Source organism: Budorcas taxicolor, chromosome 6 (assembly GCF_023091745.1).
Source record: "Budorcas taxicolor isolate Tak-1 chromosome 6, Takin1.1, whole genome shotgun sequence".
Classification (NCBI taxonomy): Eukaryota; Metazoa; Chordata; class Mammalia; order Artiodactyla; family Bovidae; genus Budorcas; species Budorcas taxicolor.
In genome coordinates, this window is record NC_068915.1 from 102,279,744 (window position 1) to 102,307,016 (window position 27,273).

Below are 27,273 nucleotides of genomic sequence, written 5' to 3' on the forward strand. Positions count from 1 at the left end.
TTTTGAAGGATTTATTAACCAAAGAAACCACACATCACACAAACAATTTCAGTATTTAATAGAAGGTTATTTGCCTTAATTTCTGTATACAGTCAATAAAAGAAGAGAAATAGAAACAAAGAGAAAAGTAATAGTGTGTACATCACCAAATTTGGGTCAACCAACCTCCAGACCTAGACAGTGCTGGTAAGTCCCTCATTAACAGCAATCTGGAGTCCTAATTGGGAAAAAGTCCTAGGTGGTGTGTCCACCCTGTGGGTGAGACTTCAGATTGTAGTTTTGGGGGCTCCCACTTACAATCCCAAGCAGCAATTGATATCATCATCAATTTGTCTACAAAAATGCAGCTGTGGTTTTACTTTAACTTGTTGCTGTTTGTTTCACCTTGTGAGTCTTAAAGGGTAGGGAAGTCTCAGGCAGTAAAGAATCCACCTGCAATGCAGGAGACCTGGGTTCAATCCCTGGGTGGGGAGATCCCCTGGAGAAGGGAATGGCTACCCACTCTAGTATTCTTGCTTGGAGATTCCATGGACAGAGGAGCCAGCTTCTTAGACCCTGGAGGTGGAAGGTGGGGTTAGGGGAATTGGCCAGACCCATTAACCCTCAGGGGCTTAAGAGAATCTAAGACCCATTCCCTATCTTATCTAAAGTGCCACCTGACTTGCTTTCCTTGCAGGCAGGCACAGAATCTTTGCAGTATCCAGGGAGATCAGAGGCTGGCTCTCCTCCTCTTGATGTCTGCACAAGACTTCCTCCATTTTAATTTCCTTAATATAAGTCTATAGATTCAGTACACTCCCTATCAAATTACCAATGGACTTTTTTACAGAATTAGAACAAAAAACTTTTTACAGTTTTTGTGGATCAATAAAAGATCCCAGATACCAAAGCAGTCTTGAGAAAGAAAAACGGAACTGGAGTAATCGGGCTCCCTGACTTCAGACTATACTACAAAACTATAGTCATCAGTACAGTATGGTACTGGCACAAAAACAGAAATATAGATCAATGGGACAGGATTGAAAGCCCAAAGATAAACCCACATACCTATGGTCACCTAATCTATGACAAAGAAGGCAAGAATATTCGATGGAGAAAAGACAGTCTTTTCAACAAGTGGTACTGGGAAAACTGGACAGCTACATGTGAAAGAATGAAAGAGAACACTCCCTAACATTATATATAAAAATAAAACAACATGGAATAAAGATCTAAGTGTAAGACCAGGCACCTATACTACTCTTAGAGGAAAACATAAGAAGAACATTCTTTGACATAAACCACAGCAATATCTTTTTTGACCCACTTCCTAGAATAAGGAAAATAAAAACAAAATAAACAAATGGGACCTAGTTAAGCTTAAGAGCTTTTGTACAGAAAAGAAAACTATAAATGAGATGAAAAAACAACCTTAGAATAGGAGAAAATATTTGCAAATGAAAGCCACCGAGAAAGGACTACCATATGACCATAATTCCAGAAGACACATGCACGCCATTGTTCATTGCAGCACTATTTATATTAGCCAGGACATGAAAGCAACCTAGATGTGCAACTACAGATGAATGGATAAAGAAGATGTGGTATGTATTTGCAGGGGAATATTACTCAGCCATAAAAATGAACAAAATTGGGTAACATTTGTGGAGATGTGGATGGACCTAGAGTCTGTCATAGAGTGAAGTCAGTCAGAAAGAAAAAAAGTATCATATATTAATACATGTATGTGGAATACAGGAAAATGGTATAGGTGATCTTATTTTACAAAGCAGAAATAGAGACACAAATGTAGAGAAGGGGCATGTGGGCATGGACTGGTGGAGAAGGGGGAGTGGGGTGAATTGAGAGGTTGGGATTGACCTATATACACTACCACGTGTAAAATAGACAGCTAGTGGGAAGCTGCTGTATAGCACAGGGGACTCAGCTCAGAGCTCTGTGGTGACATAGATGGGTGGGATGGGAGGGGGTGGGAGAGAGGCCCAAGAGGGAGTGGGTATATGTATACATATGGCTGATTTATTTTGTTGTACAACATTGTAAAGCAGGTATACCTCGATTAAAATAAATACTTTGACTAAATTCAGAGAAGTGCTGTGTTGTTTCACATTTTATATTTATGTTTCTTTGATAAATATAATGATAGAGTTGTAAAATGTACTGACTACAAGCTAGGCACTGTATACTAAATGTCTTATAAGCACTGTTTTATTATAACTGTTCTGGAAGGCAGACAGGGTTGTTATTTCCTCTTTATAGGGGAAAAAAAAAACACACAAAAATGGAAGGACAGAGTTTGTCCTTTACATATGGTCATGGAGCTGGTAGATGGGATAGCTTGGCCTTTAACTCAGTATGACTTTAGAATTTATGCCCTTAACTACTCTGCTGCTAAATGGCCATTCTAGTTTTGGAATATTTTATAAGTTTGATTTAATTGATAAATTTATTGTAAATGATAGTCCTCTTAAGGCATTATTTAGTCAGTTAAATAAACATTTTTGCTAGTTGGGTTGATCTAGTATTAGTTCATTAGGTTGTTAAACTTTACCAGTCACATATTGCTGTGACTTAATTTTGATCCACAGTTTCCTTATTTAATCCAAAGATGTGTTTGTGATAGTATTTGGGTTGTTAATTAATCATGAAGCCAACTTGTAGAGAAATTATTACCTGTAAATGAGTTCCATTTCCCTCGTTTTAGAGGATGTATTAATATATATTTACATGTACATTATACATGTGAGCGTGTGTTAGTCGCTCAGTCGTGCCTGACTCTTTGTGACCCCATGGACTGCAGTCCATCAGGCTCCTCTGTCCATGAGATTTTCCAGGCAAGGATACTGGAGTGGGTTGCCATTTCCTTCTCCAGGGGATCTTACCAACCCAGGGATCGAAGCCGGGTCTCCTGTACTGCAGGCAAATTCTTTACCGACTGAGCTACAAGCATGCACAATTAGCATTAGTGACATTACAAGGGGTGCTATACAGTATAAATAGAGAAAGACTGAATGAGTCTTCCTCTGTTTCATTCAGTTTATTTTTTATAAGTTAAATTTGTATCACTGTCTAAATCAAGCCTTACTAATGTTAATGTTTAAATTATAACTAGATTCATGCTTCCCCCTCCCCAGAAAATGGCTCTCTTTATCTAAAATTTTATTCTGAAACATTTCCAACATATAAGAAATTTGAAAGAACTTTACAGGGGACACTCATAACTCACCACTTTAATTTTCTTATTACCATTTTATTATACTTAATTCATCACATATATATCCATCTATCCCTCCTTCATCCATCTTGATTTTTGATATATTGGTACATTTCTGCCTGTATATGCAACAAGTATTTCATTAACTAGCATTCAATATTTATTTAGCTTCTTTTATTCTAAAAAATTTTAATAGAGTATTGTTGATTTACAGTATTGTGTTAGTTATCAGTTTAGTTCAGTTGCTCAGTCGTGTCCAACTCTCTGTGACCCCATGGACTGCAGCACACTAGGCCTCCATGTCCATCACCAACTCCCAGAGCTTGCTCAAACTCATGTCCACTGAGTCGGTGATGCCATCCAACTATCTCATCCTCTTTCGTCCCCTTCTCCTGCCCTCAATCTTTCCCAGCATCAGGGTCTTTTCCAATGAGTCAGTTCTTCTCATCAGGTGGCCAAAGTATTGGAGCTGGAGCTTCAGCTTCAGCATCAGTCCTTCCAATGAATATTCAGGACTGATTTCCTTTAGGATTGACTGGCTTGAATCAGTTATATATATATGTATATTCACTCTTTTTTAGATTCTATTCCCATATAGGTCATTACAGAGTACTGAATAAAGTTCCCTGTGCTGTATTAGTGAGTTCTTATTAGTTACCTGTTTTATACATAGTAGTGTGTATATGTCAATCCCAATCTCCCAATTTATCCCCCTACCCCACCCTAGTAGCCATAAGTTTATTTTCTACATCTGTGACTCTATTTCTATTTTGTAAATAAGTTCATTTGTACCATTTTTTTCTTTTGAAGATTCCACATTTAATGGTGAAATTCTAGAGTTCCAAGAACATTATAACTCTGGCTTTGTAATGTCATGATTTTTACCATTTAATTTTATAGGTATGTTAGAAGTCTTGGGAAAATGACTGGATCATTCAAGTTGGAAACTATTTCCAAAACAGAGCACAAATATCTCTATGCTCTTGCTTACTGGAATTAAAGCAAGAAAGGAAGTGAAACTTGTGTCAGAACTGCCCATGAACTGTCCAGTGCTATATAACTCTTTATTCACTGTCAGTGCAGTTATGTCAGCAGTTTCATAATGGTGAGGAAAGTAGTTTGTTTATAGCTTTTAAAAAATATTTTTATGGAGTGTGACATAAATGCAATTAACTATACATTTCTTAGGTGTGCAGGTGTAGCTCAGTTAGATTTTATATTTATCTAACTCTGTAATCCAGATCTGTGTCCAGATCAAGATCTGGAGTAGTTACAGCTTATAGCTGTTTTAATCTACATCACGGTTATTATTTCCAGTTTATTATATCTATTTTAATCTGCATCATGGTTATTATGAAGTTTGTGGGGTGTTTTCATGTTTTGTGGGGTTTACTTTCATACAGATATTAATCAGTGTTCATTAGAAGACATTGAAATTAAGTCTTTGAGACAGAAACAGCAAAATGTCAGAAGGAATCTTATTTTTAGAAGTGTTTATTAATAGGAACCAGTAATTGCCATATTGTGCCCACAGACAAATCTGCTTTACTGATAGTAATGTATTCTTTTCTGTAGTATGTAGGAGCAGCTCCAGTTTGCCTGCCATAAGTCCTTCCCCACAGGGGTTACAACATACCTTCTTGTCTTAGAAAGTCTTTTGATTAAACAAAAAATTTTTGCCAGAAAGTGTTTTGAAGGAGTTGATGAGTTTGTAAATAAAAACTAAGTTTGTAACTAAAAATTTAGTTTCAAGGATACTGGTTGTTATAAATAACTGGCTGGCATTATTAAGCTGTTGGTAGTATTGGATCATTATTTCTTATTTTGCATTGGTATTCTCATTACAGTGAAAGCAACTTCTCTCCCAAGTTTAATGAAAAGGATGGGCAGGTTGAGAGAAAGAGCCAGAATGGCCTGTATGAGGTTGAAAATGGAAGACCTAGGTAGGTACTGGGGTGGGGCATCTTATAATAATGGGTCTTTAAAAGATAGAAAATAATTGTCAATGAAAATTCACTTAACAATCAAGGTAAGAAGAAAAAAGCAAATTTTATGTAAACCAAACTGAGTTACAACTTGGAAGACAGACTCTCAAGAATCTCTGAGAAGTGTTCCACCTGTTAGAAGATACTGTTGTTGTTTAGTCGCTAGGTTGTGGTGAACTCTTTTGTGATCCCATAGCCTGCCAGGCTCCTCTTTCCTTAGGATTTCCCAGGCAAGAAGGGGGATCCTCCTGACCCAGGTATCAAACCCACATCTCCTGCATTAGCAGGTGGCTTCTTTACCACTGAGCCACCAGGGAAGCCCTGTTAGAAGGTGTAGTCATACACATTTTCTAGACAAAGGATTGTACATCAAAATGGGGTAAAATACTGATATTTTACATAAGGTTCCCCACAGATACATAGTACAGGTGAGCATGTGCAAAGCAAGCAGTGAGACACCATGTCGCCTTGCAGAGTTGGGAGAGCATGCTGTTTTTTTAAGAAGTTACATTGCTAGTGTCAGAAGAAAGGGGAAAATAATAATCTTTATGGTCAAGAAAGCACTCTTATCTTGGAGGAGGTCTGGTTGATGTGCAGATACACTGCACATTAGGGATGCTAGGAGGGGCCCAGATGGACACAGAAAATTTTAGGTCTAAATTTTTTTGTCCTGCCTTAAAATACACATTTTATTTTATCAATGTAATTAACATTTATTGAGGGCTTGCATATGCCAGGCCTTGTCTGAAAGAATTTATATATGTGATCTAATTAAATCATAGTAATAACCCTGTGGGTGGATATTTTTAGTTCCATTTACAGATAAGTAGAGAGAATGCGAGTAGTTTGCATATGGTGAGTAAGTGCTAGAAGGGATTGAATGCATCTTCTTATAACTTTACCTTGAAATAGAAATAATAACAGTTGACTCTTAAACAAAATGGGGTTTAAACTACACAGGCCCAGTTATACATGGATTCTTTTTCAGTAGTAAATATTATAGCGCTACTCCATCTGAGTTTTGTTGAATACCTGAATGTGGAGCCACAGATACAGGTGAACTGTGTGTACAGACAGTGGACTATAAGTTTATATGGAAGCATTGTTCAAGGGTCAACTGTAATTGAATAAATTAACAGAAGGAAAGGATTAAGAATTGTGTTTCAGTGATTATTTATAAAATGAGATAATGCTTTTAGGAATTTATCCAAATATGTAAGAGTAAAAATAAAAACAACCCAACAGTGTAACATCATTTTTTTCTTTTGGCCATGTCCTGTGGCAAGTGGGTGGGATGTGGGGATCTTAGTTCACCAGCGAGGGATCAAACCTGTGTCCAGTGGAAGCATGGAGTCTTAACTACTGGACCACCAGGAAATCCCTCTTTTTGTACTTTTAAAAGTGATTTTTCAACACAACTCAAAAATTTTCAGTTTTTCTTAAGTCATCATAAAAGGAAAAAATGTAAAAATTAACATGCCTCCAATAAAAAAATAGAAAAATCACAGATTTGGTAATTATACATATCACCTTGTAGAAATGTTGCAAAAGCTAAAAATATTTTTAGTTCTTCTAAAGCAAGGACGTAGTAGTGCTCCTCTCATGCCAACCTGGTCTTTGCTAAATTCTTTCTTTGTTCATAGCTTACTCACTTTTCTGTGTTACTGAGTCTTTTCAAGTCAAACTTGCCTTGCATTTGACTTACTCCTTAAGTTCTCTTCTGGGCAAAATATATTAAAAGATATGTACACATATAAAAGGACAGAAAGGGCAAAGGAAAGATAGCCTATTGTTTTAGTCAAGACTCTCTTGACTAATGGAAACCAACTCTAGCTTGCCTGAGTAAAAAAGTGAACTTTACTCCACGACTATAGGATCATCTCAGGAATCCAAAGCAGAAATGCAGCTAACTTTAGGAAAGGGTAGAGTTTGGAAATCCATTAGAACTGTCTCTGCCTTATGTCTGCTTTCCTTTATATGTTGCCTTTGTTTTGCTTTTTCTGCAAATAGCTTTCTCTGTTGCTCAGGCGGTAGAGTAATCTATATGTCTTTTCTACAGCTTTTAGTTTATCAGTTACAGGCTTGGTCTTTCTCTCTCTTAATATTGGCTTTGATCATTTGTATTCAAGGGTGTATGGTTACATGGAATAAAACATAGTTACTGACCACCCTGCCCCTCCTCCTGAATTTGAAAAGTAGAATAATTGCAACCTGGCCAAGTGTCTTGCCTTTCTGTTTTTATTTCTAAGTCTTGCTGAAATATTTTTGAGTCCAGTATAAAACAATATAAAGATTGACTCAATTTTAATAACAGTTGCAAGGAAGAGCGAAATAAAACAGAGTGGCTGGAACTTCCCTGGGGGTGTAATGGTTGAGAATCCACCTGCCAGTACAGGGAACATGAGTTCGATCCCTGGTCCAGGAAGATCTCAAATGCTGTGGAGCAACTAAACCTGTGACCCACAACTTCTGAGCCCAGGTGCTGCAGCCACTGGAGCTCCTGTACCTAGAGCCCATGCTCCGCCACAAGAGAAGCCACTGAAATGAGAAGCCTGAGCACTGCAGAGGAGAGTAGCCTGTGCTTGCAGCAACTGGAGAAAGCCGCTACAGCAACAAAGACCCAGTGCAACCGTAAATAAAAAAATAGTTAAAAAGATAGCTGAAAGGGAAAACTTGACAAGTTGTTTATTTACTTTCACATACTGGGAGGACCAAAGATATTAAATAGACAAGATTGCAGATTAGGGCATCTCATTTTATATAATGAAAGTTAAACATTTAAGGAATATTGACTGGAAGAAAATTACTCAGGCGTGAGTGTGCCCTGTTTATCTGACAGACTTTTATACATTGGGTTGTGGCATTAGGTTAAATAGTTGCTAGCATTTTTATAAAATTGTTTTTAAAAATTGAATTTGGTATATATGAAATCTTAAAATATTAAGTATTTCTACTTCATTATATGCTGTGTGCTGTGGGCTAAGTCTCTTTAGTCGTGTCCGACTCTGTGCAGCCTTTATGGACTCTAGCCTGCCAGGCTCCTCTGTGCATGGGATTCTCCAGGCAAGAATACTAGAGTGGGTTGCTATGCCCTTCTCCAGGGCATCTTCCTGACCCAGGGATGGAACCTGTGTCTCTTATGTCTGCCTTCATTGGCAGGCAGGTTCTTCACCACTAGCACCTCCTGGGAAGCCCTCATTATATGCTACACAATATCTATTCCTGATAATAAAAATCTAGAACCCAGTATGAAAAAAATGGACTTTAAAATGTAATCAAAACTGTATGAGTGAGACAGGTTGTAAGAGAGTGACGTATGAAAAGAGGATGATGAGAAAGGGAAGAGAAGTGTGGATATATTGGATAAAGTGTTGCTGTTGCAGAGTTAGACTGTGATTAGGTGCCGAGCATTTCAGTCTTCCAGATTTAAAACAACTTTGGAAATGAGATCCTCCTCCTCAATCAAGCCCAGGCATGAAAGAAAAGTTAAGTAACACTGTAAAGAAATACGTACTTTGAATGTCGAACATGTAGTAGTGCTACTGGATTTGTGTGGAGATCTTATTTCCCTCTTGGTACCTTGTTGTGGGCCATATCAAGTTCGATTCAAAAAGATGAGTACATTCAGTTGGTTTTATAGTTTTTTGTTTTTCCAGAAATCCTGCAGGACGGACTGGACTGGTTGGCCGGGGGCTTTTGGGGCGATGGGGCCCCAATCATGCTGCAGATCCCATCATAACCAGGTAAGAGCTGAAAACACATTTCAGTAACAAAGAGACAAGTAATTGGAAAAATACAGACACTAACCATGTTTTTGGCTGCATAGAATATAATCAATATATTGAATTAAGTAAATAAATTGAAGAAGGTAGGGAAAACCACTAGACCATTCAGGTATGACCTAAATCAAATCCTTTATGATTATACGGTGGAAGTGAGAAATAGATTTAAGGGCCTAGATCTGATAGATAGAGTGCCTGATGAACTATGGAATGAAGTTCATGACATTGTACAAGAGACAGGGATCAAGACCATCCCCATGGAAAAGAAATGCAAAAAAGCAAAATGGCTGTCTGGGGAGGCCTTACAAATAGCTGTGAAAAGAAGAGAGGTGAAAAACAAAGGAGAAAAGGAAAGATATAAGCATCTGAATGCAGAGTTCAAAAGAATAGCAAGAAGAGATAAGAAAGCCTTCTTCAGTGATCAGTGCAAAGAAATAGAGGAAAAGAACAGAATGGGAGTGACTAGAGATCTCTTCAAGAAAATTAGAGATACCAAGGTAACATTTCATGCAAAGATGGGCTCGATAAAGGACAGAAATGGTATGGACCTAACAGAAGCAGAAGATATTAAGAAGAGGTGGCAAGAATACACGGAAGAACTGTACAAAAAAGATCTTCATGACACAGATAATCGTGATGATGTGATCACTAATCTAGAGCCAGACATCTTGGAAAGTGAAGTCAAATGGGCCTTAGAAAGCATCACTACGAACAAAGCTAGTGGAGGTGATGGAATTCCAGTTGAGCTGTTTCAAATCCTGAAAGATGATGCTGTGAAAGTGCTGCACTCAATATGCCAGCCAATTTGGAAAACTCAGCAGTGGCCACAGAACTGGAAAAGGTCAGTTTTCATTCCAGTCCCAAAGAAAGGCAATGCCAAAGAATGCTCAAACTACCACACAATTGCACTCATCTCACACACTAGTAAAGTAATGCTCAAAATTCTCCAAGCCAGGCTTCAGCAATACGTGAACCGTGAACTCCCTGATGTTCAAGCTGGTTTTAGAAAAGGCAGAGGAACCAGAGATCAAATTGCCAACATCCTCTGGATCATGGAAAAAGCAAGAGAGTTTCAGAAAAACATCTATTTCTGCTTTCTTGACTATGCCAAAGCCTTTGACTGTGTGGATCACAATAAACTGTGGAAAATTCTGAGAGAGATGGGAATACCAGACCACCTAACCTGCCTCTTGAGAAATCTGTATGCAGGTCAGGAAGCAACAGTTAGAACTGGACATGGAACAACAGACTGGTTCCAAAGAGGAAAAGGAGTACGTTAAGGCTGTATATTGTCACCCTGCTTATTTAACTTCTATGCAGAATATATCATGAGAAATGCTGGGCTGGAAGAAACACAAGCTGGAATCAAGATTGCTGGGAGAAATATCAATAACCTCAGATATGCAGATGACACCACCCTTATGGCAGAAAGTGAAGAGGAACTAAAAAGCCTCTTGATGAAAGTGAAAGGGGAGAGTGAAAAAGTTGGCCTAAAGCTCAACATTCAGAAAACAAAGATCATGGCATCGGGTCCCATCACTTCAAGGGAAATAGATGGGGAAACAGTGGAAACAGTGTCAGACTTTGTTTTGGGGGGCTCCAAAATCACTGCAGATGGTGACTGTAGCCATGAAATTAAAAGACGCTTACTCCTTGGAAGAAAAGTTATGACCAACCTAGATAGCATATTCAAAAGCAGAGACATTGCTTTGCCGACTAAGGTCCGTCTAGTCAAGGCTGTGATTTTTCCTGTGGTCATGTATGGATGTGCAAGTTGGACTGTGAAGAAGGCTGAGCACTGAAGAATTGATGCTTTTGAAGTGTGGTGTTGGAGAAGACTCTTGAGAGTCCCTTGGACTGCAAGGAGATCCAATTAGTCCATTCTGAAGGAGATCAACCCGGGGATTTCTTTGGAAGGAATGATGCTAAAGCTGAAACTCCAGTACTTTGGCCACCTCATGTGAAGAGTTGACTCATTGGAAAAGACTGTGATGCTGGGAGGGATTGGGGGCAGGAGGAGAAGGGGACGACCGAGGATGAGATGGCTGGATGGCATCACGGAGTCTGAGTGAACTCCGGGAGATGGTGATGAACAGGGAGGCCTGGCGTGCTGCGATTCATGGGGTCGCAGAGAGTCGGACATGACTGAGCTACTGAACTGAACTGAACTGAACCATGTTTTTACATGTCCATCATATACATATACATATGCAAATATATGTATACATATGTATGTGTTTAATAATATAGTTATCCCTTGATATTTTAGGGTATTGGCTCTTGAAGAGGCCCCTGTGCCTCAAGCAGGTAGCAAAATCTGTGGATGTTTAGGTCGCTTACATAAAATGGAAAAGTACGGTTGACTTGTCTTATCCGTAGGTTCTGCATTTGTGGATACAGAGAGCTGACTGTGTGTGTGTGTTTGTGTCGGTATATACACAGGCATATATATATATGTATGTATACAACCTTGAAATTAAAAGGCGGTTTCTCCTTGGAAGAAAAGCTATGACAAACCTGGACAGCATATTATAAAGCAGAGACATTACTTTGCCAACAAAGGTCTGTCTAGTCAAAGCTGTGCTTTTTCCAGTGGTCATATATGGATGTGAGAGTTGGACTATAAAGAAAGCTGAGTGCTGAAGAATTGATGCTTTTGAACTGTGGTGTTGGAGAAGACTCTTGAGAGTCCCTTGGACTGCAAGGAGATCCAACTAGTCCATCCTAAAGGAAATCAGTCCTGGCTGTTCATTGGAAGGACTGATGCTGAAGCTGAAACTCCAATACTTTGGCCACCTCATGCGAAGAAGTGACTCATTTGAAAAGACCCTGATGCTGGGAGGGATTGGAAGGCATGAGAAGGGTATAACAGAGGATGAGATCGTTGGATGGCATTACCAACTTGATGGACATGCGTTTGGGTGGACTCTGGGAGTTGGTGATGGACAGGGAGGCCTGGCATGCTGGGGTTCATGGGGTTGCAAAGAGTCAGACACGACTGAGCGACTGAACTGAACTGAGCTGGTTTTTCTTGCTTTCAGTCTTGATCACCTCCAAACCAACTTCCAAACTTTTGTCAAAATGAATGAGTTTTCTGAAATACAAATGCTAACAGCTTTTAACCTGCTTTAAAACGTTCTCTGGCTGTCTAAGCAGATGAATTTGATGAATGGTTTGCCTACTTCAACCTCATCATCTATCTTTCCCTCACTGATGTTCATACTCCTGTGTATACTTTCAGTTTCTTGAATACATTATTTTATTTTTATAACTTTGTTTCCTCCCTCTGCATCCTTGAAATCAGATTTGTCTTATACTAGCTGTTCCTTAATTTCTAGCTATCTGTACTCGTCAAGCTGTCAGTCTTACAGTTTATTCATCTACATATCTAGCTCCACGGCTAGGCTGTGAACTCTTCTGGGGGGAATTACGGATGGGGCTTCCCTGATAGCTCAGTTGGTGAAGAATCCACCTGCAGTGCAGGAGAACCCAGTTCGATTCCTGGGTCAGGAAGATCAGCTGGAGAAGGGCTAGGCTACCCACTCCAGTATTCTTGGGCTTCCCTTGTGGCTTAGCTGGTAAAGAATCCGCCTGCAATGCGAGAGACCTGGGTACGATTCCTGGGTCTGGAAGATCTGCTGGAGAAGGGATACACTACCCTCTCCAGTATTCTGGCCTGGAGAATTCCATGGAGTGTATAGTCCATGGGGCCGCAAAGAGTAGGACATGACTGAGTGACTTTCACTTTCATGGGTTAGATGTAGTGTTCAGCCACATCATAAAGATTTGGACACTCATATCTAAGCTGGTGTATTTTAATCTCATGCAGAGTGAAAATTAGATTGTAGGCTTTCTGTTTTGGTTTTGTACTGCAAGTTCAAAATCTTTATCTTTGCCTAAGGGACCATTAGAACTATTCTTAACAATTGGCAGGGGGAGGTAGATGTGGTGTAGGGAAGGGGAAAGGGAAATTTATCAACATCTTTGGGAAGGAGGCTCTGATTACAAAAAGCACATTTTGAAATTAATGTTGCCTTGATGCTTTAAAAATATTCAATTAAATTTGAAATATAAAATTAAAGGATAGAGTGAGATTTCTTCTATCAAAAAAGGGGATAAAGATTCAGAAGCATTTTTTTTTTTTTTTTTGAGACCAACTGGATATGGAACAATAGACTGGTTCCAAATAGGAAAAGGAGTATGACAAGGCTATATATTGTCACCCTGCTTATTTAACTTCTATGCAGAGTACATCATGAGAAACGCTGGGGTGGAAGAAGCACAAGCTGGAATCAAGATTGCTGGGAGAAATATCAATAACCTCAGATATGCAGATGATACCACCCTTATGGCAGAAAGCAAAGAAGAACTAAAGAGCCTCTTGATGAAAGTGAAAGAGGAGAGTGAAAAAGTTGGCTTAAAGCTCCACATTCAGAAAACGAAGATCATGGCATCTGGTCCCATCACTTCATGGCAAATAGATGGGGAAACAGTGGAAACAGTGTCAGACTTTATTTTTTGGGCTCCAAAATCACTGCAGATAGTGACTGCAGCCATGAAATTAAAAGACGCTTCCTCCTTGGAAGAAAAGTTATGACCAACCTAGATAGCATATTAGAAAGCAGAGATATTACTTTGCCAACAAAGGTCTGTCTAGTCAAGGCTATGGTTTTTCCAGTGATCATGTATGAATGTGAGAGTTGGACTATGTAAAAAGCTGAGCACCGAAGAATTGATGCGTTTGAACTGTGGTGTTGGAGAAGACTCTTGAGAGTCCTTGGACTGCAAGGCGATCCAACCAGTCCATTCTAAAGGAGATCGGTCCTGGGTGTTCTTTGGAAGGAATGATGCTAAAGCTGAAACTCCAGTACTTTGACCACCTCATGTGAAGAGTTGACTTATTGGAAAAGACTGATGCTGGGAGGGATTGGGGGCAGGAGGAGAAGGGGACGACAGAGGATGAGATGGCTGGATGGCATCACCAAATCAATGGACATGAGTTTGAGTGGACTCCGGGTGTTGGTGATGGACAGGGAGGCCTGGCGTGCTGCAATTCATGGGGTCGCAAAGAGTCAGACATGACTGAGCAACTGAACTGAACTGAACTGAACTGAACCTGTATCACATAATCTTCTTTTCCGAAATCAGGGTGAACTGTTAAAAGCAATTATTACAGATCTTTTTCACTAGTTATAGTAATAAGTCTTAAAAAGATTCCTTGGATGAAAAAGAAAAGAAACTCTTAATGACCTTCCTTTAAAATTCTGTTCTGCTTTAAAATCCTTTTGATAAATTTTACTTTAGTAAAAAGTATATCTTGAATTTTTATTATGGAGACTATAATATCCTTTATTGAAAGTAGACATTTGCCTTGATTTGTAACAGTGCTAATTAAAGAGTATTTTTTAATGCAAAACAATATTTCTTTATAAAAGTAGCTGATTTGAGGTAAATGTATATACACTCTATTATAAAGAAAAATACTTCTTTATATTTTTGTCTTAAGCTTGGTTTAGGACCTTGATCTTTGTTCTGAATCACTTATGATCTTACATTACTGTTTATAGGTGGAAAAGGGATAGAAGTGGAAATAAAATCACCCATCCCGTTTCTGGGAAAAACATCTTGCAGTTTGTTGCAATAAAAAGGAAAGACTGTGGAGAATGGGCAATCCCAGGGGTAAGCATTAAAATAAAGTCAAATCAATGTTTTCAGTTCTTTTTAGTTGCTTTACTTATATAATGCAAGGTTATTGCATATGGATCTTTTCTACTCCCTTAAGTCTCTCTCCTCCCTACTTCAGTTAATAATTCCTTTGCAGTGAAGTATCATTGTTAATGACAAATGTAGAATAATACAACAAAGCTGTTAAAATCTGAGTCTTAATTCTAAAACCCTTGAGAAAGAACATGGACTTTGATGTGAGATCTGGGCTTGTGTTTAGCCTTTCCACTTGGAGCTGAGTGCTGTGGAGTTCAGACCTTTGTTCTAAAAATAATATTTATTTCACAGGATTATTAGAGAGAGCATTTAAAGCACCTGGTATTGTAGATACTCACATGCTGAGTCTTGACTTAGAACCCATCCCCTACTCTAAGACCAAAGTAACATTTTTAGTATTTTAAAAGTAACACATTACTTACTGTTCCTTACAGTTTTTAAACTTTCTATAATATCATCAGGAAGCGTATACTTTTATTGAGTTCATGTCAGTGGTATCTCAAGTGGCTTTAAAAAAATGTGTATGTGTTCAAGAGCGGGTTTTATATTTTGTGCCATATTGTTAAACGGAGATAGTTTGATAAGAGGATGACTCATCATATACACATTCTGCTATCTGCAAGAATGGTTTCTTTCTTTGTAGGGTAAAATGGAATGAAAATGAAGATTGTAGCTGACTGTACAAGCCAAATAAACTTCACACGTGCTGAATGCAAAATACAGTGATATCATCATGGGATTTTCTGTTTTTATTGTCATTTGAAATTCTGATCAGTCAGGGAACTGTTGTCGTTAAATATAATTTTGAGAGTCGTTCATCTCAGTGTATTTTGAGCATCCAAGCATCCGAGCATACGGCAGGGCTGCATGAACAAGCATCCCTGTCTTCTTGGTGCTCACCTTCCGATGAGGGAGACCATACAAGATAAATAAATTATTGTATGTTAGGTGATAAGTATTAAGGAAACTAAAGCAAGGAAGGGGACTAGGAAGTGTTGGGAGAGCTTGCAATTTTAGATAGAGGGTGGTTATAGAAGGTCTCCTGAGAGAAGGTGGCATCTAAGTGAAGATCTTGAGGAGGTGAACAAGTTACCCATGAAGATATCTGGGGAAAGTGCCTTTAGGTAGAAGCAATACAGTTGCAAAGGCCTTAAGGTTGGGATATGTCTGGCCCATCCTGGGAACATTGAGGAGGTCACTGTGACTAGAATGGAATGACCAGTGGGGAAAGTATCAGTTTGTTGTATTCTTGCCTCCAGCCCTTCCTTCTGTAGCTTGACTTTGGAAAATACCAGGAAAGGAGTCTGACAGGGCTCAATTATCATAGGCTAACCTTGGACCATTTACTGTGGTTGAGTGTATATATGGTTGATAACCCTGCTAAGCTCCTTCTACTAGAAACAAATGATTTAGAGAAGAACATATTACAGAAGATTATGGGCAGATAGAGCAACATATCCCTGGAGAAGGAAATGGCAACCCGCTCTGGTATTCTTGCCTGGGAAATCCCATGGACAGAGGAGCCTGGTGGCCTACAAAACATGGGGTTGTAAGAGTCAGACACGACTGAGCGCCTAAACCAACACCCACCACAAAGCAATATATGTCCACTGTGTCAGTCAGTAAATATTTATTGATTGAATTAAAGCTTTTTCCTTTTTCTTTTTAAACAAAAATGTGACTCGCAGGGGATGGTGGATCCAGGAGAGAAGATTAGTGCCACACTGAAAAGAGAATTTGGTGAGGAAGCTCTCAACTCCTTACAGAAGTCCAGTGCTGAAAAGAGAGAATTACAGGAAAAGCTGCACAAGCTCTTCAGCCAGGAACATCTAGTGGTAAGAAATGATTTCTAAGAAGGATTTAGTCCTGGGGATTAATGAAAATTACTTAAAATTCACCTGAAAATCTGGTAGTTTATTCTCTGAATAAAGTGAAATACCTGTATATTTGAAATACATCTTAATAAAACAAATTAAATTGTAGCTCTTCTCTGTGAATAGATTCCTACTTAAATTTTTATAGCCCAACTTTACATCATTTATTATAATACATTTTTTCCTCATAGTTTTTCTTTAGACTCAGTGTGAGCTAATGTGATACTGAGTTCACCCATCTAACAGTAAATCTTTTCTGTTTATAAAATATTTGCAAGAATTCAGCTGTTTTGAGAAGACATTTACATTTTAACTTAGGTTGTTCAGAGCTTTTCTCATTCGTAACAGTTTAAGTCTCATGTCTGTTTTGCTTATGTATCTTTTGTGATTTAAAAAAATCACTATCAGGTATACATGTGCTAGTAATAAGGAGAAGAATGGGTTTTCTTTTTTGTTGCTGTTGGCTTTTGTTTGACGTGTTTTGTTTTCTTCCTAGAATTAGGATTTCTTAATTGTTTATATTCCTTCCCTGGTGGCTCAGAGGTTAAGGCGTCTGCCTCCAACGCGGGAGACCTGGGTTTGATCCCTGGGTCGGGAAGATCCCTGGAGAAGGAAATGGCAGTCCACTCCAGTATTCTTGCCTGGAGAATCCCATGGACAGAGAAGCCTAGTAGGTTACAGTCCACGGGGTCGCAAAGAGTCGGACACGACTGAGCGACTTCACCTTCAATTGTTTATACTGTCTGGGTTTTGGGTCACATTTGTGTTAGATGGCTGGATCCAAGTCTTTTCATGTATTAAGAGCTTAAATATTAGTCTTTACTAACCTTGTTTATAGATCTTTGTTTAACTAGAAGAATCTTTCTTTGTATGTCTAAAACTGTAATCATGGAAATTACTTTTAAATTGGTGTATAATTGCTTTAGAGCATTGTGTTAGTTTCTGCTGTACAGTGGCATGAATCAGCTATATATATACATATATCCTTTCCTTGAGTCTCCATCTCACACCCCCTGCAGAAATTATTAAAACAGAAAAATATTTATATGAAAAGTCTTAAAAAAATCATATGGCCCAAATATGATTATTCTCACATTCTGAAATTAGAATCTGAGGTGTTGAGGGTTTTGTGAATGTTAGAGCTACCTCAGAATGTTCTTGAGACTATTGTTTCCTGGGAAATTTATTTATTTAAAAAAATATTTTGTTCATTTGATCCTATTATAAATGGAATCACTTTACTTTCTTAATTTCATTTTCACATTGACTTTTTTGGCCACTTTTTCATTTTGAGGAATCTTAGTTCCCCGACTAGGGGTTGAACCTGGGCCCTGGTGAAGGCACCAAGTCCTAACCACTGGGCCACCAGGGAATTCCCTCCCTGGGACATTTAGAACAAACATATGGAAGGTTACATTAAAGGTTCTGTAATATTTACATTTCTTTTGTGTGTGTGTGTAATAAAAAGCACATAGCATATAATATGCCCACTTAAACATTTTTTAAGTGTACAATTAATTAATGTTAATTAATTAATGTTAATTAAATGTGGATTGTTTTGCAACGGATATTTCTGATTCTGAAGAAGGCAGCGTGCTCTGCTCTACCCGTTCCTTTTCACCCTATACTTTTTCTTCATCTGTCTCCTTTTAAAAAATAGATATATAAAGGTTATGTTGATGATCCTCGAAACACTGATAATGCATGGATTGAGACAGAAGCTGTGAATTACCATGATGAAACAGGTAATTTTACTAATGTTTATTAAACTAACTGAATTAGTGGATCAGTTTAAGTCCAGCAGCCTGCTGCTGCTGCTAAGTTGCTTCAGTTGTGTCCAACTCTGTGCGACCCCATAGGCGGCAGCCCACCAGGCTCCACCGTCCCTGGGATTCTCCAGGCAAGAATACTGGAGTGGGTTGCCATTTCTTTCTCCAATGCATGAAAGTAAAAAGCAAAAGTGAAGTCACTCAGTCCTTAGCAACCCCATGGATTGCAGCCTACCAGGCTCCTCTGTCCATGGGATTTGCCAGGCAAGAGTACTGGAGTGGGTTGCCATTGCCTTCTCCAGCAGCCTACTAGGACACAATTAAATTTGGACTATTTCAGTATTTTAAGTCAATCATCTAGTGATTATAGAAGTATATTTGTATGAAATCAGATTGTTGATATTAAAATAATATGTTTAAAAAAGGAAAGAATATGTAGAAGAAAGCTTTAAAAGTGTTACCAGTAACGAATCTATTTTAATCCACTGGTAGCATATAAAATTAAGGTTAAAATTATAAACTATGTGCCTTAAAGTTGTCAAATTGTTTGAGTCCATTTGTAAAAAAACAAAAGCAAAAGCAACTGGAGATTTGAGTAGGAAGTATAGGTATAATAAAGGAAATGGGATTTATGTCTGTCTTAATGTTTGAAATAATTTTATAATAAGCATGTATTCTTAAAGTGCAAAATAATACCAAAAAAATTACAACTGTTGAACAAACTTCAAATGGATGATTTTTTTCTGGTCAATGGATTTAAAAAATTTAGCAGGTGGGTGGAAATCTGTTAGTATAAAAAGAAAGGGGGAATCTGCTATTTAGAAAATTAATTGCAATTTTAATATATGTTGAGTGGCTTCTCTTGAAACATTTTATTGCTAAATTGGATGACCTTTTAGATACTTTGTTTTCATCTGTAGCAAAATGAAGTGGTACCATATCAGGGAACTAATTGTTGCATTCATGGTTCCTTTCTGAGCTGAACTGTTACTGGAAACATGGGGGGAGAGAGACTGGTGTGTCTGAGGTCTCAGGTGAGTCCCTGGGATAGACTGCCAAATGAGAGTCCTTGGCTTCGTGCAGGAAGGAATTCAAGAGTGAGCTGAAGTAGAGTGAGCACAGATTTATTCAGGGAGGTACACACTCCATAGACAGAGTGTAGGCTGTCTCAGAAAACAAGAGACTCTGAAATATGGGGTGTTTGGTTTTTATGGGCTGGGTAATTTCATAGGCTAATGAGTGGGAGAATTATTCCGTCTGTTTTGGAAAAGGGGAAGGGGATTTCCAGGGATTGGATCACACTCACTTTTTGACCTTTTATGGTTAGCCTCAGAACTGTCCTGACTCCCGTGGGTGTGTCATTTAGCATATGCTGTTGTATTATAATGAACATATAATGAGGCTCAAGATCTAGTCTGCCATCTTGGACCTAGTTGGGTTTAACCAGTTTATCTTGTGTCCTCAATGGCTGTGTCATTCTCTTAAAGGTTATGCCTTGCCCCTTTCCTGTCTTGGTATAACCCTGTGCAAATCTCGTGTTCTCTTGGACTCAAGTTTTTCCTTATAAAATGGGCTGCAACTAGAAGATTTGTCACTTTTACATTCTTGCTGAACTTGGGGGAACTCCCAGCACAAATTTCATTACTTCTATACAACAACTGTAACCAAAGTATTAGAACAATTCATTTTGGTGTTAAGAACTTAAATATTTCAGAAGGAAAAATAATGCATATGTAATTTAGAAGCAGGTCTCTGCAGCTAAAGTACTAATATATTTGTTAGCTATTTATTTTTGAAGTTAAAAAACAATGACTGATCCTCTAGTGGTTGGTTATATAGTGTCTGCATTGTTCAAATCACTGTTTTCACTGTTTCATTCTTTCTCTAAATGTAAAAAAAAATTTGCAGTCTGATAATTTCAGATCTCTGCCGTATCTGAGTTTGATTCTGGTCCTTTGTCTCCCTTTAGCATGCCTTCTAGTTTTTTTGGAAGGTGACCATGATGTATCTAGTAAAAGGGACTGAGGCAAATAGACCTCTAGTGTGAGGCTTTATGTTTGTCTAGACATAGCTAGGAGTTAGGCTATATTTATTATTTGCTATAATTGTAGGTGTCAGAAACCAAAATTTCCTCCCAGTGTTTTTTTTTTCACCTCCTTTCATCTTTTGATTTCCCTAGAGACTACTTAAATAAGGTCTGAGCCACGCAGTTCTTTCATTTAATGCTCCCTTGTTATTTTATGGAATCTCTGTTGCTGTGGATGGTAAGTTGGGAGCGACACTAAAAGTTGAGCTTCTCTGAGCTAGTGCCAGATTGAATCTCGGAGAGAGTTTTGGGTGACGTTGAAAAGCATAGCTTTATTGCTTTGCCAGGCAAAGGAGGACATAGCAGGCTCCTGTGCATATTCAAGAAGAGTTGTTGATTTTCAGTTTGTTTGTATTTTTTTGGTGTGAAGATGGGAGTGATGACTTGCAGGCTCTTTAAATGTCAGATGTATAAACTTTACTAACTTTTTAAAATTTCGCTTTGTGTTGTTTATTAGTTGACCAGAGGGGAATATACTTTTCAGATGTTATTGGATCTGATAAAGAGCGTGTTGGAGAATATTGTTATTTAGATAATCATTTTATTTTAATTTTTAGATTCAGGTTTACTTCTTAATTCTGGTTCTCCATTGGTTATCGTTCATTGTATTTGCTATGAAGGTACACAAAGAGCTGTCATTTTAGCACTGGGATTTAGAAGCCTTTGTGCTGAAATGGGCTTCCCTGGTGGCTTAGATGGTAAAGAATTCTGCAGTGCGGGAAACCTGGGTTTGATCCCTAGGTTGGGACGATCCCTTGGAGAAGGGAATGGCAATCCACTCCAGTATTCTTGCCTGGGAAATCCCATGGACAGAGGAGCCTGGCGGGCTATAGTCCTTGCGGTCACAAAGAGTTGGACACGACTGAGTGACTAACACTGTCTCTTTCATGTGCTAAACTATTCGATTGATTCTTTCAAGAAGCAGCGTTATTATTTTATTATTACAAATGTAATCATTGCAAAGGATATGTGTGTTTATAATGAGTTATTTAGAAAATAGGTGACATAAAGTGGAAAGAATTTTAAAGCAGCAGTTATTTCATTTCCCAAAGATAATGACTGTTAACATTTTGATTTATTTTCTTCCAGATTTGTACAGCTGTTTTTAAAACAAAAATGGGCTAACACTCTACATTCTATTTTGTTACTTACAATTTCACTTAATGTATTAATACATAATGGACATATTCCCATGTCAGTATGTGGAGAGCTTCTTTACTTTTAATGATTATATGGGAGTCCAATGGACTCTTATCATTTATTTAATCTGTGCCCTCTCAATGGAAAGTTTGGTCATGTCCTCTTTTTCCTCTTTGTTTATAAATAGTGTTGTCTTGAATACTTCAATAAGCTTGTCTTTTTATTTACTTAGGGTAAATCCTTTGAACTGAAATTATTTGGTTGTTTATGGTCTCCCTAGAGCCTCTTACAGAGTCTGGTGCATAAGAGGCAATCTGATATTTGTTGCATGAATGCTTATCAAAGAGCACTTTCTTTTTAAGAGCGCTTGATAAATACTGCCAAACTGTCCTACAGAAATATGCCATTTAGATTGTGAATTGTGATTGAAAACATTTATTTTTAACTTTTGATAATTATAAATATTTTAATAAATATTTATAAGTATATGGTTTCTGATTTGGTGTAATACTTGAAAAAGTGTACTTATGACTCTAAAGCGAATCATTTATAATTGTTTTCTTTCTTTTTTTTAATGTTTAAATCTAATCCCTCCGGAATTTTGACGTGAGGTTTCATGTTTATTTAATGTTAAGTTTTTTTTTTTTTGTTTAAGACTAATATTTTTACTTTTTAAAGAGAAAAGCTGGACTTCCCTGGTGGTCCATGGTTAAGAACCTGCCTGTCAATACAGGGGACCTGGGTTCAGTCCCTGGTCTGGGAAGATCCCACATGCAGCGGAGCAGCTAAGCCCACATGCCCATGCTCAGCGATGAAGAGTAGCCCCCGCTTGTCACAACTAGAGAAAGCTGGCGCAGAGCAACGAAGACCTAAATGCAGCCATGAATTGTTGTTCAGCCACTCAGTCGTGTCTGACTCCTTGCGACCCCATGGACTGCAGCCATAAATACATAAATAAATAGATAGAGTGGTGTTGAAGAAGACTCTTGAGAAGCCCTTGGACAGCAAGGAGATTCAACAAGTCAATCCTAAAGGAAATCAGTCCTGAGTATTCACTGAAAGGACTGATGTTGAAGCTGAAGCTCCAGTGCTTTGGCCACTTGATGCAAAGAACTGACTCACTGAAAAAGACCCTGACGCTGGGAAAGATTGAAGGCAGGAGGAGAAGGCGACGACAGAGGATGAGATGGTTGGATGGAGTCACTAATTCAATGGACATGAGTTTGAGCAAGCTCTGTGAGATGGTGAAGGACAGGGAAGCCTGGCATGCTGCATTCCCTGGGGTCATAAAGAGTTGAACAGGACTGAGTGATTGAGTTGAACTGAGAAAGAGCGAGAGAGAGAAAAGCTTTTTTTTTTTTGCTGCACCCTGTGTCATCTGGGATTGTAGTTGCCTGACCAGTGGACTGAGCACACACCCTCTGCATTGGAAGTGCAGATTCTTCACCACTGAACCTCTAGGCAAGTCTGAGAAAAGCTTTCTTATTGGTACCTTTACTTGAAATTTAGAAACTTGGTTAAAATTTGAGCATTTGGGAAATTTGAAATATTCTCATTTTTAATTCAGTCTGCCACTTAATATGATTTAAAATTATTTTGAGTAAGAATACTTGAAGGTACAGGATTATGCAGAAACAGAAGTGATTAAATAAATTACATTTTCTTGATGATGTTTTTTCTTTGGTAACCAGGTGAAATAATGGATAACCTTGCCTTAGAAGCTGGAGATGATGCTGGAAAGGTGAAATGGATGGATATCAGCGATAAACTCAAACTTTATGCTAGTCATGTTCAGTTCATCAAACGTGTGGCAGAGAAACGAGATGCACACTGGAGTGAGGACTCTGAGACTGGCTGCCCTGGGTAACAGCTCACAGTCTCCATGTAAGCCAAAAGCCAGGAACGGAGCATGTACGGAGAAGAAGACAGTATCACAGAACTCATATATAAAAAGGGCAGGGCAGGTCACTTGGAAATGACTTTATTCATTAAATGACAGGCAGTTTGGTTTTGCACCAGAATAAAATTAGTAGGTGTGGTGAAACAACACAGAATTTTCTGCTCTTCTGTCAAAAGCGCTGTAAACAATCATTTTGTATGTATTCTATTTAAGCATGGCTTAAACCAAATTGAAAGAACTGATGCTCTTTGAAGAATCAGCATTCGAACAAAGATAAATTGAGATAAATTTCTGTTCAGCCATAATTTCTGCTTTCTCTGTAATTCTTGTCTGTCAGTTTTGTTTTTCTCCACTGACTTTTGAGGTATGAAGGATATTCCTACCATATCAAGCGTCTCTCAGTGGAGTGCCGATCACCATTGCCTAATCTTGATTTATCTTTAAATTATTTGGTTCACACTTTGCTTTATTTGATCTTGTTGAAGCTGGTTTCAAAAACGGAAACCTTTTGTATTCTTGACTTTAGAGTTGTAAGTTATATGAGGACATTTCAGTCACTCTTTTAGTCGAAAAAGATCAAGATCGATGAACAAGAGATCATGTCCTCATTTCCAAAAATTCTGAATTACAAAAATGTGTCCAGAAAACCAGTAATTTAAATTTATATATGCATTCCACTCTATTCTAACTGTGGGAAAGGCTACCCACTCTAGTATTCTGGCTTAGAGAATTCCATGGACTGTATAGTCCATAGGGTCGCAAAAGAGTTGGACACGACTGAGCGACTTTTACTTTCACTACTGTAACTGTATGTACCGTAAGGGACCTAAAAATGATGTTCAGAAAATAAGTGAAATGAGACAGAGACAGAGGAGGTCTTTGGGAGTTAAAGTGTCCTTTGTTAGGAAGGGATTGTTAAGGACTGACTGAAGTTTTTGAGACTCACTGTTAACATTGTCATTCCTTGAGGAAAGGTGTTCTAGGTGTTCTTAGAAGCAGGGAAGAGGAAGGAAAATAAGACTGCCTTGTCTCAGTGGTCATTTATATCACTTTCTGGCCTATATATCCATTGGGAAAGTCCCATAGTACTAACACCTATCGACCTGAGGTAGGGACTGTCATAATTCCATCCTCATTCGGGTTGGGCTATAGGTGGGTCATTTGAAGAAAAGGTGGTTTAGGGAATAGAGGCATGATTGTTTTCTTCAGATATTTGGTAAAGGTATTAGGCTAGAGAACAAAATGAGGGCTAAGATAAATTAACAAAAAAAGGTTTTGCTTTTTTCCCCCCTTATTTAGTGTCAAAGCTCTTGGTGGTAAACTTTAATGGAACTGACAGGAGGCTTTTTTCCCCTCTGTTTTGCTGAGAAACATTAGAATGTTTGATTTCAGGTTGTTGCCTCAAACCCCTCTGAAAGAGTTATAAGGTTTATGTTCAGTATTAGTTTTCTAAAATCCATAAAATCCTGGTCCTTGGGTGTGTAATACGGGACTTGTGCTTGTCAAGGATGTGCTTCACTGAGTGAAGGGTAGAACGACCTTGATCCAGGGTGAAAGAATTTGATTCTACTTTCATTGTTTGGCAGGAAGAGATTGCTTCTTGCTGACACTGAGTAGGATTTTCTAAAACAAGCTGCTCACAAAAGCTCTCGAGAAAGCTTGAGTACTTGCCTGAAGAATGACGTTTACATGTGTTTTAATAGTTTTGATGCATCTAAACTGACATTAGGGAAGATTTTAGGTTGTATTAAAAATTGTCTTTAAGGAATAACTAAAGCACATGATCCACATGTTGCATTTTATAGTTTTCATTGGAACATTTACAAAGTATGCAGAATGATAGAACTACTATGCACGGTAGATAGGGTAGAGACAGATAATCTTCTCACTGTGAGTATCCAGCACCATCTGTAATAGAGGAAAACCTGATCAAAATTTTAGTTTAAGACATTTCTGGAGGAATATCTGCTCCTATAATAGGTGATATTGCCTTCACATTTGCCTTTCTTATATTTTAGATATTAGGAACATTTTTGTTTTTTAGAGACATTTAGTAAAATAAATAGTGTGGATACCATTTCTTGAATATCTGTGTTATAGCTCTCAATCCTCACAAGAATCCTATGAAGTTAGGTATTAGGTATCCTATGAAGTGGGTATTATTCCCACTTCACAGATGAAAATGAAATTTAGAAACATTGCCCCAAGGTTTATTCAGTAAGAAACAGCTGGGTTTTGCGAGGTCCCAGAAACAATTCTGTCTTTTGTATTCCTTACTAAGGTTATGAAGCTTTTATTATTTCTTACTTTAAGTTTGTAGTTTGGTAGATTCTTTATCACTTAAGCAATACTCATGTTATCCATAGTACATTTATGGCTTGTTACTTGAAATTTAAGAGCCACGTCTGATTTGGCTAGTGTTACTGAACTTGTTGGCATAATCATGGCCCAGAGGCAATTTATTGATGGTATCTTAGCCTATGGATGAGTGGTTGCACCCAGTGTTTGTCTTGGTAGCAGCAGGTTGTTCTTAAGACCTTAAAGCATTTCCGACGCAAATAGAAGCAAGATACTAAACCTGCTAAAGAGGGCGCCTAAAATTTCTAACCACTTTCAGAGGCTAAATGCTACTTTGTCTTACAGTATAAGAACTTATGGTGGTTGCTGTTATTTTCTAAAATATTTGTGAAGTTTTAATAAAGATATTGATTTTAAAGTACATCATTTGAAGAAGCACTTGTAATTTATTTGGTCTTGTTTACATCTACTTTAATCATATTATTAACATCAGTATGGGCATAATCTGAGGCTATTAAACTCTTAGGATAAAAGTATTTAAAATGTATAGTAATGCTTGAGGGACTTCCTTGGTGGCCCAGTGGCTAAAACTCCATGCTCACAGCACAGGGGGCCTGGGTTTGATCCCTGATTAGGAAACTAGATTCCTCTTGCTGCAACTAAGAGTTCACATGCTGCAACTGAAAAAGCACCCTGCAAGCCACAAGGAAGATTAAAGTTTCCAAGTGCCACAACTAAGCCCTGATGCAGCCAAATAATTAAATCAATTTAAAAAAAAGATATTTGGAGATTTTACTCACCGTGTAACTTCTGACATAGTAGTAAGAGAATTATTTCTGCCAAAATAAACAATACAGATTACAGTTACTAGGTAGTTTTGCCATCATTTTTTTCTTGCCTCCTCCCATGTCTCCCATATTATATTTATTTAACATTGATGGATTAGTATTGGTACAGTCATGTGTGTTGGGAGAAGGAAAATAATGTGGTTCTTTTATACCTAAATGCTGATAAATTGAACCATTAAGTGTCTTTTCTGCAACACAGAGCTTAATTCCTCTTACTTCACCCTTAGTGGCCTGATAAGATCATTTGAAGTGGTAAGAAACACAGAGTAAGTACTTCGGGGCAACGAAACTTTGTCAGAAGGAAAACTTGGGTGAAATCCAGTTTCTCAAAATTCAGATTGAAAATACTTTGATTCATCAGTTTTTCTTGAGATACATACATAAAATAAATACATACTGTATATAATCTTCAGTTAGTTCAGTTGCTCAGTTGTGTCCGATTCTGAGACCCCATGGACTGCAGCACACCAGGCCTCCCTGTCCATCACCAACTCCCGAAGTTTACTCAAACTCATGTCCATCGAGTTGGTGATGGCATCCAACCATCTCATCCTCTGTTGTCCCCTTCTCCCGCCTTCAATCTTACCCAGCATCAGAGTCTTTTCTAATGAGTCAGTTCTTTGCATCAGATGGCCAAAGTATTGGAGTTTCAGCTT

At 38.2% G+C, this 27,273-nt stretch overlaps 1 protein-coding gene across 1 annotated transcript in view; it reads left to right on the top strand.

The window, feature by feature from the left end:
* Positions 1–23,734, top strand: part of NUDT9 (nudix hydrolase 9) — a 38,853-nt gene extending 15,119 nt beyond the window's left edge. Inside the window, exons 3-8 of the mRNA XM_052642125.1 lie at positions 5,062–5,157; positions 8,856–8,942; positions 14,549–14,660; positions 16,391–16,537; positions 18,237–18,321; positions 23,263–23,734. Coding sequence (XP_052498085.1) covers positions 5,062–5,157; positions 8,856–8,942; positions 14,549–14,660; positions 16,391–16,537; positions 18,237–18,321; positions 23,263–23,438 — 703 coding nt within the window. The 3' untranslated portion in view covers positions 23,439–23,734. The remainder of the gene's footprint in view (positions 1–5,061; positions 5,158–8,855; positions 8,943–14,548; positions 14,661–16,390; positions 16,538–18,236; positions 18,322–23,262) is intronic.
* Positions 23,735–27,273: the final 3,539 nt, after the last annotated feature.